Source organism: Lytechinus variegatus, chromosome 5, assembly GCF_018143015.1.
Source record: "Lytechinus variegatus isolate NC3 chromosome 5, Lvar_3.0, whole genome shotgun sequence".
Classification (NCBI taxonomy): domain Eukaryota; kingdom Metazoa; phylum Echinodermata; class Echinoidea; order Temnopleuroida; family Toxopneustidae; genus Lytechinus; species Lytechinus variegatus.
Genome location: NC_054744.1, coordinates 3,219,837 through 3,240,921, shown reverse-complemented (window position 1 = coordinate 3,240,921; position 21,085 = coordinate 3,219,837). Strand labels below are relative to the sequence as shown.

The 21,085-nt window shown below is 38.7% G+C and overlaps 1 protein-coding gene across 1 annotated transcript; it reads left to right on the top strand.

Moving 5' to 3' along the window:
- Positions 1 to 13,415: 13,415 nt before the first annotated feature.
- LOC121415074 (oxytocin receptor-like) lies at positions 13,416 to 17,962 on the top strand. Its single transcript, XM_041608157.1, has 3 exons — positions 13,416 to 13,607; positions 14,234 to 14,767; positions 15,674 to 17,962. Exons 1-3 carry the CDS (start codon positions 13,481 to 13,483, stop codon positions 15,697 to 15,699), a joined length of 687 nt encoding a protein of 228 aa, XP_041464091.1. The 5' UTR covers positions 13,416 to 13,480; the 3' UTR covers positions 15,700 to 17,962.
- Positions 17,963 to 21,085: the final 3,123 nt, after the last annotated feature.

Below are 21,085 nucleotides of genomic sequence, written 5' to 3'. Positions count from 1 at the left end.
AGCAAGATCAACTCTACTATGCTCGAGGGCAAGAAGAGCCAAAGTTTTAGATGCCCTCAAGATTGAAAAGGAGGCAGCAAGACTGCTCAATAAGCTCCCTTGTGAAGGTAAGGACTTGTTTCATGGACATTTTCAAGATGTTTTGGATGAGTCTATTTCAGCCAGCACCACAGCTGACAAGACTTTTTATAGGCTCTCTTCGAGTAGACCTAGCCCGCCAGGCACCGCTAATGCTAGACAGGGCCAGGCCCAGAGACTCCCCTTTGCTAGCTCTAGCTCCAGACCCCAGCCCCAGGCCTACAATGAACATAAGGGGTCATCCCTCTCCTTCTTCCCTCGCTCTGGTGTTGACGCCAGGATTGAAAGGGGCCGCGGGGAAAGTCATAGGAAACCTCGGGGTGGAGGTCGGGGCCGCCAGGCCCACTTTCAGCGCACCGAATTTAGGGCCCCCACTCAAAACCGGGACTTTTGACAATCAAACACTAGTCATTCCCCACCTTCAGCAAGTCCCAGTAGGGGGAAGACTTTTTCTTTGCTTACAGAACTGGGAAAAGATAACCAAAGACAAATTTGTTCTAGAGATACTAAGATCGGGATACAATCCAAATTTCCCAAGAGTAATTCATCCTTCCCATTTTCGACAACAGACCCCCATACCAAGGGATCCTTCACGCCGAGAGGCTCTCCAATCAGAAATACAGTCTCTACTCCACAAAGGAGCTATCATAACAGTCCCAGACCACAAGTCCCTCATCCTCTCCCCCGTTTTCCTGGTAAAGAAACGCTCCGGGGGTTTTCGCATGATAATCAACCTAAAGAAGATAAACATACTCCTCCCAGATCAAACATTCAGAATGTAGTCCCTTACAACCATCCTACCTCTGATAAAACCCAATCAATGGGCAGTCACTATAGACCTCAAAGACGCTTATTATCATGTTCCTATAGCCCCAGAGGCCTGCAAGTTTCTGGGCTTCAAAGTAGGAGACGTTTGTTATCAGTTCATAGCCCTTCCGTTCGGCCTAAAGCCTGCCCCAAGGATATTTTCCCGACTGGTGAGAGTCCTCGCCGCAGAGTTAAGAAGGCGAGGCATTACTATCTTCTGTTACCTGGACGACTGGCTCCTCCTCGGCCCTTCCAGGACCTCTCTTGCCTACAACGTAAGCGTTGTCCGAAAGCTGGCTTCGGATCTAGGTTTTCTGATCAACAAAGAATAATCAAGGTTCACACCAACAAGATCACCAGAGTTTCTAGGGGCGATAATATCCATCCCAAACTTAATAGTTCGCCCTTCCCCTCAAAGAATAAAGAAGATCCAGTCAGTAGGTGCAGAGCTCTACTCAAACTCATGCTCGCCAGCCAGAACTTGGCAAATTTTCCTCGGTCTATTAGCAAGCCTAGTGGATCTAATCCCGCAGTGCAGACGACATATGAGGCCACTCCAACTGCACTTCCTGAGACACTTCAGGCCCAGAATTCACCCCAGGGACCATCTTGTTCCCATGACAGATGCGATAATGCATGCAATTCATCTGTGGTCTGCATGTCGATTTCTGAACCAAGGGAAGCAAACTCAGAACCCAAAACCAACCCTCACCCTAACGACCGATGCTTCAAAGCTGGGTTGGGGAGCACACATGGGGAAATTCAAAGCCTCCGGCCAATGGCAAGAAAGAGATTCAGCACAGCATATCAATGTTCTAGAAATGAAGGCGGTTCAACTGGCTCTACTTGCCTTCCTCCCCCAAGTTGCCAACCAGTGCATTCTGGTGAAATCAGACAACAGCACAGTGGTCTCCTACATAAACAGGGAAGGAGGGACAAGGTCATCTACTCTTTGCTTCCTAACATTGGAAATTCTAGCATGGTGCCAGAACAATCACATAACCCTAAAGGCGTGCCACATCCCAGGGAAAGAAAATTACATTGCAGACTTCCTCTCTCGGGGAAGTTATCTCCCATCAGAATGGCAACTCAATCTCACCATAGTGGAGAGAATCTTCAGTCAGGGCGACCAGCCTCAGATAGACTTATTTGCATCAGCCCTGAACAAGCAGCTCCCGACTTATTGCACAAAACATCAAGATCCCTTAGCCTTTGCGACAGACTCCCTAACAATCCCTTGGAAGGGGATCCTGGGTTACGCCTTTCCGCCCTTTCCCATAATACCTCAAGTGCTGGAGAAAGTGAGGAAGGAAGAAGCTTACGTTCTCCTCATCGCACCTTGGTGGCCGAGGAGACCATGGTTCACAACACTTACAGATCTCCTAGTGGGGACTCCCAAAAGACTACCCCCACTGGTGGACCTCCTAAAACAACCCGGGACGGACACTTATTACCCGAACCCGAAAAGACTTTGCCTAACACTCTGGCCCATCTCAGGAAATCAGCAACTAAAGCGGGCCTTTCGGAGAGAGCTGCAGACATGGCCTCTAGATTCCTGCGATCCTCCACCAGGAACACTTATGATTCTAGACTCCAGAGATACTTCCGGTGGTGTGACAGTTTACAGATTGATCCAACCTCTGCCTCTTTAGGTAAGATAGCAGATTTCTTACTTCTACTATTTGATGAAGGTTTATCTGTCTCCTCCGTAAGGGGTTACAGGTCAGCCATAGCAGCCATTCATTCAGGCTTCTCTAATGGGGAAACTATCTCAAATTCAGTTGTCCTTGCCAGGCTAACAAGATCCTTTTTCCTACAGAATCCTCCTCGCCGAAGTCTCTTCCCCAAATGGGACCTTCCGCGGGTCCTTCGGGCCCTGGCGAAACCCCCCTTTGAACCCATGCATAAATGCTCCCTCCTTGATCTGTCCATTAAAACAGCCTTCTTGCTGGCTATAGCTTCAGGTCAAAGACGTAGTTTGCTTCATGCACTCACGGTAAGGCCGGGTCATATCCGTTGGGAGAAGGGCAGAGTCCGCCTGATCCCTAGACCAGGTTTCCTAGCTAAAAATCAAAAAGAAAGCTCTAAACCTTGTGAAATTGTTCTTCCAGCCATTAACAATCTCTCGTCAGTTTCCGAAGATAGGTTATGGTGTCCTGTACGTGCTTTGAAGTGGTACATTGATAGGACTAAATGTATTCGCACTTCCCACCAACTTTTCATTAGTTCAATGGAACCTCACGGCCCTGTTAGTCCAATTACAATTTCCCGATGGTTAGTACAGGGGATCAAGTCAGGTGGAGGGGACGCCATATTATCAGGGTCCATTAGAGCCCACGATACACGGGGCATAGCAACATCTTGGGCGCTTTTTCAGGGTACCTCTATAGAGGAGATTCTCCAGGCAGCCTATTGGACCAATTCCAATACCTTTGTATCTTATTACTTATCCGATGTTATAAGCCGAGACACAGGTTTTGCCTCGGCGGTTCTATCCTGTCCTAATCGTTCCTAAACTATTTCCAGTTGATATATGTCATTAATGAGGTTGATGTTATTTTTACCCCTCATTCCTAGGGTAGCTTCTCCAGTTGGGAGACTGCTCCATTTTATAGTCTATCAGTTTCTTTATCGTTATGATATCATGTCTGGAAAGGGTCTCATTTCTGCCCCTCCTCCAGTTTTTTCTGTGCTATTCTAGCAATTTGATGAGATGGTATAGGTAAGTATAGCGCAGTGTAGTAAATCAGAATGCTCAGTAGTGAGCATATTATTTACTAACAAGCTATACTTACCTATAACTCCCCACCCGTCCTCCCCTGCAGACTTCGCCCCTCCTTGGCTACGAAAGAGGAGGCTTATATGCGGAGACCGGGTTTTATGGGTCTCGTTCCGTGACGGGTTTCCCAGGCTACCTGAATGCAGTTAGCCTTTTTCGGGGAGTTTTTTACCGGTGGCTATTCGAGTTAGGGTAACGAATAGCAATTTGATGAGATGGTATAGGTAAGTATAGCTTGTTAGTAAATAATATGCTCACTACTGAGCATTCTGATCAGATTGTCATCCACCCTTGACAAGATAGATCAGTCTTATAGACATGGCAAATATAGCCTATTCAAAACTATAAACATGCATTCAGTGCACATCCTTATCTTATATAGGCATTTTTTTAATCAATAAATCATGTTGTCCACAAAGCATTTAATAGATTGTTTCTAGTCTTACTATAAAGAGTGAGACGTGGCACTTGGAAACAAATGGTCTTACTGCATTTGATAGGCTAGGTTTAAGTCATTTATACGTATTTTGAATAAGAATTTATAAAGATGATAATAATAATAATCCGCTTTTGTATAGCGCTTGATACATGGGAACAACGTCTATAAGCGCTTTAAAGATATATTATTACCCCGGTCATTGGATCCTGGTAAGCCGCATACAATGTATACACATTCTCCACTCCCTGGGGAGCATTCCAAGACGAAGAACATCAGTCGCGTAACTAACAATTAGGCCCACAGTGAAACTACTAACAAAAATTATGTGCCTATTTTTAGGTCTTTGAAATGAATCTGTAGGGGTCGCCGAACGGTTTTAAAAGTGGGGGTGCTGACCATGCCAAACCACAGTCAGCTGGTCATTTGTACGATTTAGTGCAAGGGGTCTCAGACCCCGACCCCGCGGCCCTTGATATTACTGCACTGCACTTAATGACACATACGTAGATTGCTTCGTTTCAGATTTCAATTATAGTAATATTATACTTGTAACTATCAGGCACTCAGTTGCGCGTATAATTCAATTCGAAACACCAACTGTTTTTCTGTTATACTGTTTGAAGTTTACAATTCCTCTCAGTGTCGAGTATCCAGGAATCCGCGGATTTGATGTAAGAACTTTAAATCTGTCCCAAAATGTCAACGGGTCGTTGATTATCAAAATGGAATCGAGAAAGGATTCCCCGAAGAGTTTTGAGTGCACCATTTAATTATATGTGTCTGGGAATCTTCAAATCTCTTCATCTTCCCAAAATGAAACTCTTCACAAGATGTTAGATGCGCTTGGGCGAAAGTGGTTAATAGATCAACGAAATTATGCATCGAACTTTATGAATAATATTTATTTAAAAAACCCTTCAATACCGAACGAGTAAATATATACTGTATGTGTAAATTTTAACCAGTTTTTGATGATATGCAAAAACGATGAAAGAGGATGAGAGGAAAAGGGTATGCAAATCATAGAATTGATAAAGTGGAAATAATGATTGGGAATGTATCAATCAATGTGATTTTCAAGCTCGAAGTCGTAAAATAATGTGATTTCGTAAAGAAATATGAAAAGGATGTGAGTTTGTATTAAAGTAATGTGAATTTGTGAGAAATTATATATATATATTTAGAAAACAATGTCAGTCTTATAAGGACAATTGAATTCATAAATTAATGTAATTTAGAAAACATTTTAAATCTTTTATAATCAATACCAAATCATGAAACAATATGAAATTACGGAGCTCTTTGATCAAGGAGATATATCTCCTTTCTTTGATTCATGTTGTAGCGTTAATAAATAGAGGGACTTCGAGTTCATGAAACAAGCTGAATTTAAAAAAAGCAATGTGAATGTTTGGATCACTTCATGACGAGTATTGCAAACAATAAGTCTACAAGTGGAGAGAGAAAACACTACTGCTCCGCATACAATCCTATATAGCATTACCCAAGGCATTTAAGGAGACATTTAAAACACGCGCCATCCTTGGTTCAGCTCCTACAGGTTTTTTTTTTCTCTTTCAAACCGTAGAAGAGAAAAGGCGCTTAACCTCGTGACTAAGAGTGACAAGAATACTAGCCTCCTGCCGCCCGGGGCTAGCCGGCTCGTTTACAAGCCCGATCCGTATTCATGACATAAAAAATGGAGATAGAATTTACCTGCTTTTCTGATGTGATTATCGTCTTAAATCCTGTCTTAAGAATTCAGCCCGATGGAATGACTTTGTTCAGGCTCTCGCGCCTTTCCTTCCTGTCTCTCTCTCTCTCTCTCTTTCTCTTTCTTCACTCTTCAATTTTTTTATCGAACGGTTCCGAGATACCGTTTCATGATAAAATGGGGTTATTTCAAACTTGATAGTAGGCTCTCTTTTAAGAATGAAATCTATCCTATAGATAACTGGCACACGGGTCAGAGCAGGTGGGATAACTGTCTATTACAATAACCACTTACTCTAATATCGTGTCGTCATCGACAAATTTGATAATAGCCTAGGCTTTTTTTTTTATGTAACAAATTGCTTTAAACTGATCAGTCAGAGTGTCAAACACGTCAAAACACGAGTCCTCATTTTATTACATATCCTTTCCATTTTCACATTCCATTGTCAACTACGTCCCATATTTTGAAGAAGAAAAAATGGCCTCATCTCCTCTCAGTGATAGCTCATCATAAATTCCCTTCCTTCTCCATCTCCAATGATTTATCTCTCTTAAGAAACTGCATCAATTACTTATAAATAATATTTCAAATGGACTGCCTGAAAAATCTGACGTAAAGTCTTTATAAATTTATTCTCGGAGTAAAGAACTTTTTACAATTCATGAGCGAAAGCTATTTTATGTATTTAGACTGGATTAGGCCCTATCCTTTTTGTATTCAAGTGGATCGGGGTCTCGTTGCATAAAAGTTACAATTATGGTAACTCTGCCATCCAATGGTAACTTCCCTGAAATCCTTGCTTTTGATTGGCTGCTGAGCATCGTTACCATGGTAGTTACCATTGAATGGCGAAGTAACCATGGTAATAACTTTTATGCAACTGGACCCTGGGACACCATGATGATTTCCATGAGATGTAGATTTTTCTGTCCGCAAAAGATGACGATGGAATAAGATTGTATATATAAGTATGTTACCATCTACTCTAGATAATGCAAATTTCAGCAATTATTTCATGGCATTGCAGTGTGGGTGACTGTGAATGAACGTGGGAGTGTGTGTGTTCGTTTGCGAGAATGTGGGTGTGCAGGTTTGTGTGGAGTGGGTGTGGGTGAGTGGTGTGCGTGTGTTTGTGTGAGTAAGTTCGTGTGTTTGTATTAGTGAATTTGTAAGTTTGAGAGTGGGGGTGGATGCGTTTGTGTATATATACATGTAGTGGTGTGTATATGTGTTCAGTTCAGTGTGTGTGTTAGGGTGTAGGCGCGCATGGGTGTACTTATGTATGCGCGTGAGGTTAGGGTATGTGTGTGTATGAAAAAAAGATAGATAGAAAAGGTTGTCACGGTTGTTTGCGTGTATAAGCATGTGGTTGTGAGGGTGTGTTTCATGTGACTGTGTGATGGTAATGTGGGTGTGGGTGGGTGTTTTTTCACAATCAAGGCACACGCTCTCCCCGGGCAATGTGCAGACTCTAAGACGTTTGGGGATATCTCAAAGCGTGAAACTCTCATGATTATTTACTAAGTTTAACGCTCATGAATATTAAAGTCTGTTACTCATGATTATTTCCTAAGATTGATGGTCTACTTGATATTGTATGTTATCTCAGGGGAAAACTATGTTCTGTAAAGGTCAATAAGTCTCCCATGAAACAATGATAAAGGTTCACTGCTTTTGTATATGTCATTGATTTCAGTTCTTTATGGTCTACTCTCTAAGAGAAAATGAAAGGTTAGTAGAGGTTGAAAGACTTTTCCCCTGTGCAAGATAGCTGACCAGTTAAAGATTATAGTTAACAAAAAGGAAATGTAAGTTTTCATATAAATATATAACGAAAAACCGACTATTAAATTATTTGATAATTACTCAAAAACTAATTGCTCCTTTTCAGGAGAGGTGGAAATGAAACAAAAATTAGTAGAAACTTTCCTCTCAGTAGAGTATAACACATGATTAATTTTTAATGCATAATAAAATTATGATCCTTAAATTCATAGAAAATCCTGAAAATTTTATTATTTGATTTGATGTCGGGAACCACTTCATTTCAACCCGGTTTCTTTATCTAAAGTCGTTTAGCATTTCAGTTTTGCAGTATTTTTGACGGAATGCAAATGGTTGTAAATCAAATAATTACAAAACCTATCCGGAGTATTTCCTTTATTACTTCTGCGATTAATAAAAGGTGATCATGAAACATAAACACTCTACACAGTGTAGAGAAGTTTTTACTTTATTTACCAATACGATGTTTTTAAATTTTGCAGACCTAAATCCCACACATCCCAGTCTGAAATCTTCGTGATTGGTCTTTAATCCAAAACTTTTTAATTTACAATTCAACGAAAGTCAAGTCCTTATAGTTTACCATGATTTTTAAAGTCTTTTACAATTGTTTAGTGGATAACATGGTCACATTTTCCAATAAAACTCATCCGAACTTTGACTAATGACATTTAAAAAATTCCGACATTTATCATCATCATGGTCATTACAGTCATTAGACACTTTCAGGGTTTAAGACGTCCTGCTTCTTGGTTGTTTTCTAAATCATTTGTGCTTTAAACGGTCAAGTCAGTTTACGCCCTGCAGACAAACTTTAAACGGTCTGATCGTCCCATTTACGCAGAATTTCTCTCTCTCAGCATCGTTGTAGTCCGAGGGGAATACGAGAAAACGACGGCTTTTAAAGGTATGGTGGTTTTTTAGTAAAAGGTGAAATGAGAATAAATGGAAAGAGGGAGGTCTCTGACGGTAAAAGGGGAGAGGGGAGGGTTGGTGGCCGATCTCTGGCTGCCACCACATATATTGGATGACAAAATGTGTGTGTGGTCATGGTAGTGGGGTGCATGTGGATGTTTGCAGGTGTGTGTGTGTATGTGCGCGCGCGTGTGTGTGTAACTGGAGGGAGAGAGAATGTGTGTGTGCGTTGTATGTGTGTAGTGAATTGTGGGAGTGTTTGCATTATGATTGTTGATGTTTGGGGTTCTTCTTTACATGTCTGAAAGAATATTCTTATTGACTATACACTCTTAAAAACGAAGAGCTAATTAATTAGCTCTTAAAGAGCGTGTATAGTGACTGCACTTCGGAGTGCTGATTTTTCTAATTCACATATAAACTAGACAAATTAGCACTCCGAATCAGTCACTATACACGCTCTTTAAGAGCTAAATTAGCTCTTCGTTTTTTTAGATTGCAATTGAAAAATTTCTCCCAAAATTTGTCTTTATTATTATTTTATCGGACGATTTATATTGTTATTACACAAATATATCGTGTCTTTTATTTACTTATTTATTTATTTTTATTTTTTTCTTTTTTAAAGAAAAATGTGTAATTGAAGAAAAAAGCAAGACAATTAGGGACAAATAAACAGAAGGACAAGAAAGAAATTACCAGAGATGTGGTAACAGTTGAGAGAAAGAGTACGATGTGGAACAAAGAGACTGTGAGAAGAAAAAGAAGAACAGATGGAGATGAGATCAAACGAAAGAAAAAAGATGATTGAAAAATGCCAGATTAAAGGGTAAAAGAAATTACATAATGGATCAAGACAAGGAGTGCCAATATGAAGAAGATCTGGGATATAATGGGGTTTTAATGGATTTGAATTAAATTAATCCTACAGTAGGCTTCATGCTTTGGGATAACCAGTCGTTCAATATTATAGAAGATGGACAGTAATCAGTCAGCCCAATAATTCCTCGACTTAACAATCTCTCAACCTAGATGTCCGCAATCACAGGTCCAAGGTAGCCGTTGTTATAGACACCACTGCGGCGCATTTGTCCCCTATCTTCAGCTAATGGGTAATGATTGCAGTCCAACTGGTGATATCGAATGTTACCGATCACATGTCTCCCTCGAAGAGCAAAATAGACACTGGAGAGGCTGTCCGTAGGCAATACACGTGCTGATCTATTCACATATTCACAAATCATCTTTTTTTTCTTTTGAATAAGGTTTCATATTCTAAGTAAAAAAAAGAACAAAAAGAAACGACATAAACACATGTGTAGGGTTTTGGGTTATACGAAACTTATCGCATTTTAATAATAATAACAATGCATGAGATTTGTATAACACACTTTCCATCTTGATTAGATGCTCAAGGCACTTCAGTGCAGAAAAACAACAAAAGCTTTTTACATAATAGATGTCTAAACAATAAAGTATATGTCTATCAGAAAGCACTCTTAACATATATGTTTTCAGGTTGCCCTTGAAGGTGGTCACTGAAGTCTGGGTTTTCAAACTCGGCGAAAGAGAATTCCACGGGTTAAGCCCTGCATGAGCAAAGGCCCGTTCCCTGCATGATTTCTTAGCAACTGGAATTTGTAGGAGATCAGATGACGAGGATTGTTACCCCAACAGATTCAAATATCTCCAGAGTATATATCGAGTTATTTTTGTATTCATTTGCGACATTCTTTTTTCTTAATTTCAAATTCCCCTGCTCTTTTCTCTCATAATTGTTTCTGGTATTCTACAAAACATTATCCGACTCGGTCTCCAAGGATTTATTTTCACATATTTTCATTTTTTGCATATATATATAAGGCAAAATACAATGTGAATAAAAACAACCGTAGATAAAAAAGTTGATCAAATTTTCGCCCATAGGGCTTCATCAGGAAATGATGAATTTATTAGTCAACAACACCAAGAAACGCAGTGCGCAAAACGCAAAGCGTAAAAAACAACGCGCTAAGAGGTAAGACGCGAAGCGCAACAGTACAAAAGAAAAGAGAGAAAGAGAGAAAACAAAGAAAAAAGAAAGAAAGGGGAAGGGAAGAAAAAGAAGAAAGCCGGGGAGACAAAAGGGAGAGAGAAAACTGAAAAGAAAAAGAAAACCGACTAGAAGAAAAAAGAGAGAGAGGGAGAGAAGGGGCAGAAATAGAGGACAGCTGGGGAGAAAGAAAGAGAAGAAAAAGAAGAAAAAGAAAAAGAAAGGGAAGGACAACAGTAAGAAAGGAAGAAAACAAGAAAGGGAAGCAAGAGAGAGAGGGAGAAAAGAATATCACATCACGGGAAAAGAATGGAAAGACGCATTCATTCCATCAGGTTGGAGAGAGCCGAGTGAGTGGATGAGGCGTTCCTCCTTCTCTTTCCTTATCCCATCTGAACGAAAACCAGCCAGAAGAACGCACACCTTGAAGTACCCGATGTTATGGTCTGGTTGGTTGAAATGATGGTCTATATATATATATATAGTTTTATATATATATATATATATATATAAAACTTATAAGATACAGGAACACGTGAGCCCTGTGTAATTATTCCCATGCAAATCTTTTCCCTAGTGATTTTCCATAATGATGATTAGCGAGTTCACAATTTATACGATTCACGATAAAAGTGGAAGCCAAATACAAATAAACCTGAAAGGAAATTAAGCATTACGTTGCCAATGTGCCATTAGACGAAGTGACATCCCACTTTTTTTCTTCTTCTTAAAAATCGACCGCGCGAAATGAAATATCCCCAATCTTCGGAAAATGAGAGCACTAGAACGCAATTTAATTTCAAAAAATCGTCCAGAATGTAATTATCGCACTTGTTGTGCCTGCTCTTCATTCGTTGCTTGGTACAAATAACTCGAGTTTCTTGATTCAAGTTTCAGTTAATTATCGTCAGCGAGGCCTTTCTGGATTCAAAATAAAGCAATCTAGAGGTGAAAAGGGGGATATTGGCCTTATGCAAATATCAATTTTGTTTGTGACACCAAAAGCGCAATACCATAAAGTGTCCATGTCTTGGTTTTAATATGGACATCTTGAAATCGCACCATGGATTCCGTTTTACGATCCTTAGATATTTGCAACATCTACGTCGGAGATCTCTTCGAGATCGTATCAAATTTTAGAGTGTGATTTCCAAGAGATAGCCCGTCTGATTTGAAATCTATATTACTTTCTATGTTATACAGCTTTTTCCGCGAGGAGACGGGTTAGGTTTTATATCGGTTACATGTATCTTGAATCGATATCAGGGTATCGGATAGTCGTTTTATACAACCACTGAAACTAATTTTAAAAAAACAACAACATTGTTTGTGATAGACTGCATGAATAATCCATAAATGATACGAAAAAAATGATGTAAAGATAAAATATATGAGGGTCAGTGAGGGACAATTTCCATTGGTAATGGGAAGTTTTGGGGAGCACTTGGAATTAAGTCAGATCACGTGGTGTCAATCTCGATCAAACCTGTGCTTTTGTTAAAACCATAATAAACGAAATCAATGTTTTTTATATTGAGAATCATTTGTGTTGTTAAAAAAATTATTTTTGTACCAGGAAATAGGATTAAAATAGCGCTGCTATTTCTACGTACATCGGCATACGCTATAGGTATAATATCCACCTATTCGAAAACTCATACATTTTGATCATGTTGAAATATTTAAGGTTTCTTTCTTTTTTTTCATCCTGTTTTTTACTATGAAAAATACAAAAAGAATACAAACACTACCTTAAATTTTTGGCTTTAAAATTTGGCATTTGTATCATGTATCAATAAATCCTCTTATCTCTTCCTTCACCCAACCCGTCTAAGATGTCATTATTATGAGAGTTGTACAGAGAGTAAGATGAATCTAAGATTACAAGATTACGGTACAATCGCACTGTATTTGAGTCAAAGAAACGGGCGGCAGTGTTCAGAATATGTCAAGAGCATATCCCGTTTCCGTGTGCTCACCCTGGTGGGGGCACGGAGGTTAGGTTCACTTCAAGTACACGAGGGTAACATTAAAAGATTGTTAATTGTTTAAAGTGGACACCCGGAGGAAAGAAATGAGGATGAAGGAGGTAATGGATATTTTACAAAATGAGGTAGAAAGTTAGGAGAAAAGAGAAAGTGAACTAAACACGATACAAGATAGTGGGAGAGAAGCGTGAACAAAAGTAAAGTGATTTAAGGGAGGAATATAAACATTTAACGACAGACAGTGAGGTATCTAAAGAGCGGGAGGCTCGACGTGCCCGGATGCCACTAAGGCCTACGCCAAAAAGTAGTTTTTTTTTATATACAGTATATAAATAGAATAAAGACAGAAAACACCCTTAATGTTTAGTCCCACGACCCACCGAGAAACTATCACCGGCGGAATAGGCAAGATTTTAGCCTTTATCCTGATTTCTCGTTGATATGAGGGCGCGATTTCAGCAAAGTATACGGTGTCTCGAACTTGAAAGGATCCTACATTACCCTGGGCGCGCACTCTAGGCGCTGAGTATGATGACAGAAGGAGGAAAACGATTGTGTTCTACATGTCGTACCTGTATGCCACTCACGACCTCAGAAAAAATACAAACATCACTGATTTTACATTATTCGTTTCAATATCTGGTTTACTGCATTATAAATACAAAATGGAAAACTACTAAGAGATAAAAGAAAGGATAAATGAAGAAAGCCTACTTAAAAGAGCAACGGATAATTGTATTTTTTTGTATATATTCCCAGTGCATAAGGTTAGAGTGAAATAGAATTGATTCAGTGATTAAATCAATGTGATGCCCTAAATAATGTATACTCATTTGTATTTATATATTGTTTATTTGTCACTTTCTTAAAGATGGCCCTGTTCTACTCGGAGAGGGCGCCTTTCGAGAATGTCTTCTACCAGTGTGTGACTATTCGTGAGATGGATGGGTTACCTAGTAGCATCTATACAACCTTCGTGCTCTTCATACAGGTCATTGCTCCTCTCTTCATCATGTTCGCCGCTTACACCGCCATCTTTGCTAAAATAAGGAGAGAAAGTTCCAAAGGTGAGGGATTACGTGTCTGTTTCACAAAGGGTTAAGAGCAAATCATGCCACAGCCGGTAAAAGGGTGAAACTGACCCCAGTTCGAAAAAAAAGTTATTACGTTATTATCAATATCACACCATCGATCGGTTTGGGGTTGATTTCATAGGTGTGTCTGAGCATTAAGGTCACATGTAATAAAAAAGGGGGGAAAAGAACACCTTACTCGGAATATGATAACACAACCGCGTTTGTCAGATTGGGTTCAGCAGACGCGCACTTCTCCCGTTTTATGCCTCGAAGGAGTTGAGTCTTTTTTTCTATAAAAAACAACAGGGCCCCTGTCTGTAGACCTAGATTTAAAATTAGTGCAAGTTACCAGAACAGATCGGCATGTCACGTATAAGCCCAATGGGGCTGTACAGTTAATTACTTTGACACTGTTGCAGACTACAGGAGGCGTAATTCAATGACGGCTCGAAACATTAAGAATTTCTTACATTGACACAAAAGACGCAATACATTATAGGAAAATGGGCGCTTATACTGCAAACTGTAACTCTGTAGTAACTTAATTACCAATAACATTTTGATAATTCAAACTATTATTAATAAAAATATGTCTGAACCTATTGTCCTTAACATAGGATTAAGCATTAACGATGCTGAAGACAACCTTTCTCAACAACACAAAGCTCGATCACGCCTGTTCATGCGTGCTCAACAACGGACATTGCGAATGATCATCACCATCTTTCTCGCGTTTGTCGTGAACTGGACCCCTTACGTACTGGCTGCCATGAAATACACGTGGCACCACACTGATCATCCCGACACTCAATCTATGCGGATCGTTTACGAGACAGCGTTTCTCTTCGGACTCTCCAACTCCTGCTTCAATCCTTTAGTCTACGGATGCTGCAACCTGCACTACTTCGATAGCTTCTGCGCCTCCTGCTGCGCCGTGTTCATCGGCCGCCCCGACTCCAGCCTGACAGACCATAAGACGTCGACGTACACCATGAGATGGTCGATGAAGTCGAGCCCGACGGCCAAGCAAGGATACGGCCATCATCATCCTCATCATAACAACAGTGTGAATCGACACGGCAACCATAATCAGGGATCTAGTAACAACCAGTGGATTAAAGGAAGGTTACTCACAGAGGGCGCTGTATCAAGTAAGAAGAATAACAATTCTAATTTCCATGTAATGTTTCAGGCTTCCCTGAAACGCTAATATTAAGTTTTACTCTCGACATAAAGGATAGTCTCCACAGGAATTTCTCAAACTTATTCCATGGTTGGCGAATGTTTCAGCCTATGTGCCAGTGTGTAAATCAGCTTCTAGCAATAACTAAAAATTACTAAGCTCATGAAAAGCATAATCGGAACGAGAAAACTTAAATCAAATAACTTAATTTCAAATATATGAAAAGATTTTAACTGTGATAGCATCATAAGATTCAAACAAATATTAAAGGAAGATAGCTTCAACATTTAAACAGCCAGACATAATGTTCAATAATCTAGTTTTGCGCTCGTGAAGTATTATAAAGTAATTTTCGAGATGTGGCAGTTTAAAATCGCCCCCTCCTCTCCCTAATGGATTCCCGACGTGGACAGGTGATATTTTTTGACGGGTATGCGAGTAGCTTCCGATGAATTGAATGATTTTAACAAAAAGGGCGACATTCTGCATCCACATCTTATGCTTTTAAGTTCCCATAACCTGCGCAGGTGTACGGAACTAACGGCTATGTATTGTTCGTTTGTTGATCGTCTGAATTTTAGAAAGGTTTGACATTTCCCGCTCTCGAAGTTCAAACAAATCTATGATGGACAGAAAATCAGGTGCTTGATTTCTCAACCTTTCTTGACAAAAGCTTCCTCGCTTGCGTGCCGGCGAAAAAGATTTATTTACATTCTTGAAGTGCCAACTTTATGGTCACTTTCCCAGATTTCATGCACGAATTGCTAATAGCTTGTTTGCATTCAAGAAACTGGCTTGTTTTATTCTTCAAAAAGTACTAGTAAACGATGTTTAGAGTTTATTATATCGTTTGCTATGTTTGCTTTGTTACCAGGTACTTCTCAAGTAACAGTTTCCTGAGGAGGATAAATGAACTTTAGATTTTGCTTCAGATGCCCTTTATACGTCATAGTCAACATATAATAATGCGAAAGACTTAGTAAAGACGATGGACGTTTGTTTCAGGACAGCAAGAGTTTTTAACGAGAAGATTCTTCGGGACTCACAATGCTTGGAATTGGAGCGTTGATGGCGCATGACATGACCTTGATGTACGAAGACGCGCAGATAAAGCAAGAGAACCGTCCGTGGACAGCCCGTCTCTTTCAAACACGATTCACAGAGGCTGCTGAAGAAAGCACTGGATGTCGATCGAAGCACTCAAACTCAGAAAAGGAATGACACTTTTAATTGAAACAAAATCTTCTGAGTTTTAAATGTCGTGAATTATTGTGTCACTATGTTTTGCATGTGTGTGGTATCACTACGACGAGTTGAACATTCAATTCAGAATTATGTGAATGTGTAACTAGGTCTCCAGTCTATAAGTCACAATATAACTAACAACACTGAAAACCGGGGCACAGAGAACGATTGCACCTTTCAACAACAATCCTGATATTAGCAAATATTAGAAATGTTGTAATCATCATTGGCTAATGTTAATTAGCGAATAATTTCATACCTTTGTGTTTTGGGACCCTGATCCGTCAATGAACTGGCCGGTAGTAAATAGTTAACATAGTGCCAATGAGATATGTTGCAGGTAAAACGTCCTCTAGTCACAGGGCAATCTAAGGACAATTAAGGTAAACTTTTTTAAAATGCATTCATTCCACAGCCAGTCAGGACGATAGACTTCGTGCGATGTCTTCTCGTTCCTAAGCACTTGCTGGTATCCGGGGAGAGCAAAGAAAATGTCCGCAATCGAATTTGTCTCGATTAAATTTGGACGCAGATATTGACTTGCTGATACCTTCTGGAGTTTGTTCTGGTTATTCTGGCGATATCCTCACCAGTCCTGAGCAGTCCTGAGCACTTCTGCGTCGTCTGTGCGAACTGTCCAGAGATCATCCGCGATGTTGTACAGTTCTACTGCTTCTTCTTCTGTTGCCATGGTTGCTGATGATGATGTTGCTGCTATTAGACTCTTACTGTCATTGGCGCGACCACCACGCTCAGAGCCAGGGAACGATATTTTGTTCGGGGGCGCTGCTTTAAAAGAAAAAATATTGGCAAAAAAAGGTTCACTAAGAAATGAAGGTGATTTTGGTTAAATATCTACTTTTATCTACTTCAGCTAACCAACCTGACTTCAAGGGCGTCCTGCCTGATTGTATAGCACACGCAGCACCCCCAGAAAAATATTTGGGGGTGCTTCACGCACCCCAACCCCCGCCCTCCCCAGTACTCCTGCTTCCCGTTGCAGGGCCATGAACACCCTTGCTCTATAGGACTACATTACATCTCGGATTATTGCTGAACTCTTATCACCATCTTTTTTGTTATTTACTCTGCTGAAACTTACAAAAGTTTCTAAGAGTGATTACTGTAATAAATACAAAAAAGCATCGGCACTATTTTCAACATATCTTTACGATATTCTGACCGCTCCCTGAGCCTTATTACTTCTCTACTTCTACTTTGATTATTGCTACTACTATTTCTACCTATACTATCCCGACAACTGAAAGTATACTAATACTACTTTTACTAATACTACTGCTACTACTACTATTACTGTTACTATTTCTACTACAGCTACACTACTTCTACTAGGTCTAGCACTTCATTTAATACCAGTACTATTCTATCACTATGTGGGGTACCACTACAAGCATTACTGATTTAGCATCTTTATTTTCTACTAATACTATAACCATACTCCTGCTACTATTGTTTAGACTTCTGATATTATTCTATAAGAATTCCATCACTTAATACCTCTCTAAATCAAATGATACCAGTATTTCTTCTTCTTCTTTGACTACTACTACTACCACTACTACTACTTCTACTACTATTACTACCACCACTACTACTACTACTGCTGCTACTATATACTACCAGTTGCGGACCAAGGTTTGGAGAAAAGTCACACTACAGTATGAAAGTATGTAAAAAAAAAGGGGGGGCAAGTGGGACCCCCACAAAAAAGTCAAGAGGGATGTGATCAAAATGGTAACTTTTTTTCTTTGGCTTGTCATATTCTGGTAGAAAGGAAAATTGAGCCCAGCCCATGTTTCTCCCTAGATATTACTACAAGTGCTTCTACTGCTGATGCTACAATTGTTAATACTACTACAACTACTACTACTACGTCTACTACTACTACTACAACAACTACTACTACTACTACTACTACTAATAATAATAATAATAGTAATTAAACTACTACTGCTATTACTAATAATACCAATAACATAGTAGTACGCTACTACTGTTACTACTATTGCTCTCGCTACGACTGCTGCTCCTACTATTATAGGGCTACTATACTACTTCTGCTATAAGCTCCTCTTCCGCTACTTGTGTATTTATACTTTATACGTGAACTTAAACGATTTAACGATTTAACTCCATAATAAATAATAGTACTACTCCTACTAATATCACTACTGCTGCTGATGCTTCTGTTGCTACTTCTACTCGTACTACTTCTATTTTAAATAGTATATTTACTACTAGTGGTACTACCAATGTTACTTCCACTTACTTGACCTCTAGTAATGCTATTACTACTAATACTACTGCTGCTGCTCCTCCTCCTCCTCCTTCTACTACTCCTACTACTACTACTCCTACTACTACTACCACTACTACTACTACTATAACTGTATACTACCACGACTTCCACGAGTACTAATTACTAATAAACACCAAATGTCAAAAAATACACCAACTTCTTCTGAATTAAAGACATACATACTTGTAAGGCCCGTGTGACCTAAGTGTATGAGATACATCAACGATATAGTATGTACAATCTACCACTTTATGAAACGTTTCAATGACATTGAGCAGTATTTTAACGCTGATTTCACATATTTTCATTTTCATGGCGTTTGATTATACGCATATGCATGGCAAGCAAGTATTCTTAACATAATTTCTGACATTCATTTCCATCTTTAGATTTACAACTTTTACACTTTCTATTGGGCGTGTGTGTGTGTAAAGTGTAATGCTAAAAAATGTTCTATTGATATTAAAATCTACACAGTCTTTTAAATTGTTATCAATTAATGTATAAAAATGTTTATATGAACAAAGAACCTTTAAAAATATTTATTTAATTCATTCAATTGTGTACATACTTAACTATTAATATATATATACCTGTATTATTGTAAAAAAGGAAAAAATTGATTCTTCAGTAATCGATTACTTTATGATAATATTTCGGTCTTTTATGTATTATTGTCCTTAAAGTTAACTGAAGGAAAAATGGAATATGAATTGCAGAAAAGACGACCTGTATTTGGGGGTTGTTGATTCAACATTTTAAGGAATTTTGATAAGTGGTAAAAAAAAAAATTCATGATAATATGATGCAATTAGCTTTTCAATTTTATTTGATGCATTTTGTGTGTAAATATAATTCCTGTTGGCTATTCACTCTCATTCTCACATTCGCAATATGTCACTTATAGATTTAAGAACATCATTTTTTTTTTAGTAATCTCAGTGATCCCAAGTATACAGGTGCACATTATAAAAAAAATCAACGGTTAAGTTTTTTTTCAATGCACTAATTCTCTTTGTGAATTGTGTAAGTAAATGTAACAAAAAAATATTATTTTCACTTAAATGTAATTGTTTTACAGTTAGGACCCACCTGTGAATTTATTTGAATTTTAGATATAATTGGGGTAAAGGAATAGGACCAAGACCTATCTTTTTACACCTCTTTTTTTCTACTTCTTTTATCAGCCTTTCCTTAAAGTGAGTTTTCAAAAACTTTAAAAATCACAAGGGGGAAGTCGCCCCGCCCCACTTCATATGGCTGTCCTAGTCTGCCGGCACAGATCCTGATTGAAACTTTGATCAGAAAGTTGGTCTTCGCACAAGACTAGCACACATAAAGCTTGCGAGAGGGCCTTCTGTACACAAGTCCTTGTAGGCTATAAATTCAGACCACGATGACTGAAGGGTTTTCACAACAGACTAGCGCTGCTCCTGACGAGAGTTCACAACTGATATAGCCTTTTAAAATCTACCCTTACTGAAGCTGTTTAGCTAGGTCCAATGTAGAATTTGATAACTAATAGTACGACAGACCGAAAATTAATTCATAAGATAAACCAATATACGTTTATAAATTTGTTAATTTTATTACGGCTTTTTGACGTAGCAAGAGTATGGTAATTAATTTATTTCACATCCATACATGTTAGTTCGATAATAATCATGCTAGTAATATCGATGACTGAAATCCATGCAGCAATTAATGAGAAATTGGATGAATATATACCAGTTTCACACGGGAAGATACACCGGAAACGAATTGGTAGATAACTAAGTTTCAAAATCAGAATATTCATCTACCATATAATGTATACGGTATTCAAGCGATAATTCAACCTAGATCTTTAATTCAATTTGATAAGTTATACAAAGAACATAACATATGTGACTAGGTGCAATGTCTATTCAGTAATGTGCAATTCATTTTCAAAGAGTAGAAAATTTTTGTGTAATATTTCAAACTTTCTTTTTAGTAGCACAGAGCATCGCCGTAAATGTAATTTATTGTCGGATTGTAATAACATGTTAAATGCACAATTATCTCAATTATCATCCTGTATGAAGAAAAAATGTCTCGGTGATATACTGTGTTTTATAATCAGGGGCCCGCTTCATTAAAAGTTCTTATAATGACAAATTTGCAATGACAGTTAAAAGCTACCGAAATCCTTGAATCTGATTGGCTAATGGTATATCTGTTATGGAAATTGTGCATTTGTTAACATTTCAAAGCTTTTTGAAAGGGGACCATGTTAGCAGGGTTCAAATAGTCCACGCTGTGTGTTCTGGGAGAGAGCCAAAGATAATCATTGTCTATCGAGAAATGTATTCTGATCATAGATAAAACCTCCGTTTGACTCTCGCCTAAACTAAATTTTTAAAGGGGTGCTCCAGGCTGAATATAACATGATTTGAACAGGTAAAGAAAAATCAGACAAACAAAACACTGAAAATTTCATCAAAATCGGTCAGAGGTTTTTTACATTTTAATGATTTACATTATTTTGGTGAAACAGTTCTATGCATGTCTTTGTGAATATTCAATGAGCAAACTGTTGATGTCATACCCCCACCTGTTCTTTGGTATTTCATTTTATAAAATTATGTTTATTTGAATTTTTCCTTAAAGAATAAAAAAAAATGGATTGACAATTAATTTAATACTTTAGATATTCACTGTTGCAACTTATTTTATTATATAGTCGAGTCATAACTCACT

What these genes read in the sequence shown, in the direction of transcription:
- LOC121415074 (XM_041608157.1), top strand. Translation starts at nt 13,481, where the DNA reads ATGGATGGGTTACCTAGTAGCATCTATACAACCTTCGTGCTCTTCATA. An exon ending in AAGGAGAGAAAGTTCCAAAG is followed by an intron (nt 13,608 to 14,233) that starts GTGAGGGATTAC and finishes TCCTTAACATAG; the next exon opens with GATTAAGCATTAACGATGCT. An exon ending in CACAGAGGGCGCTGTATCAA is followed by an intron (nt 14,768 to 15,673) that starts GTAAGAAGAATA and finishes CTTTGTTACCAG; the next exon opens with GTACTTCTCAAGTAACAGTT.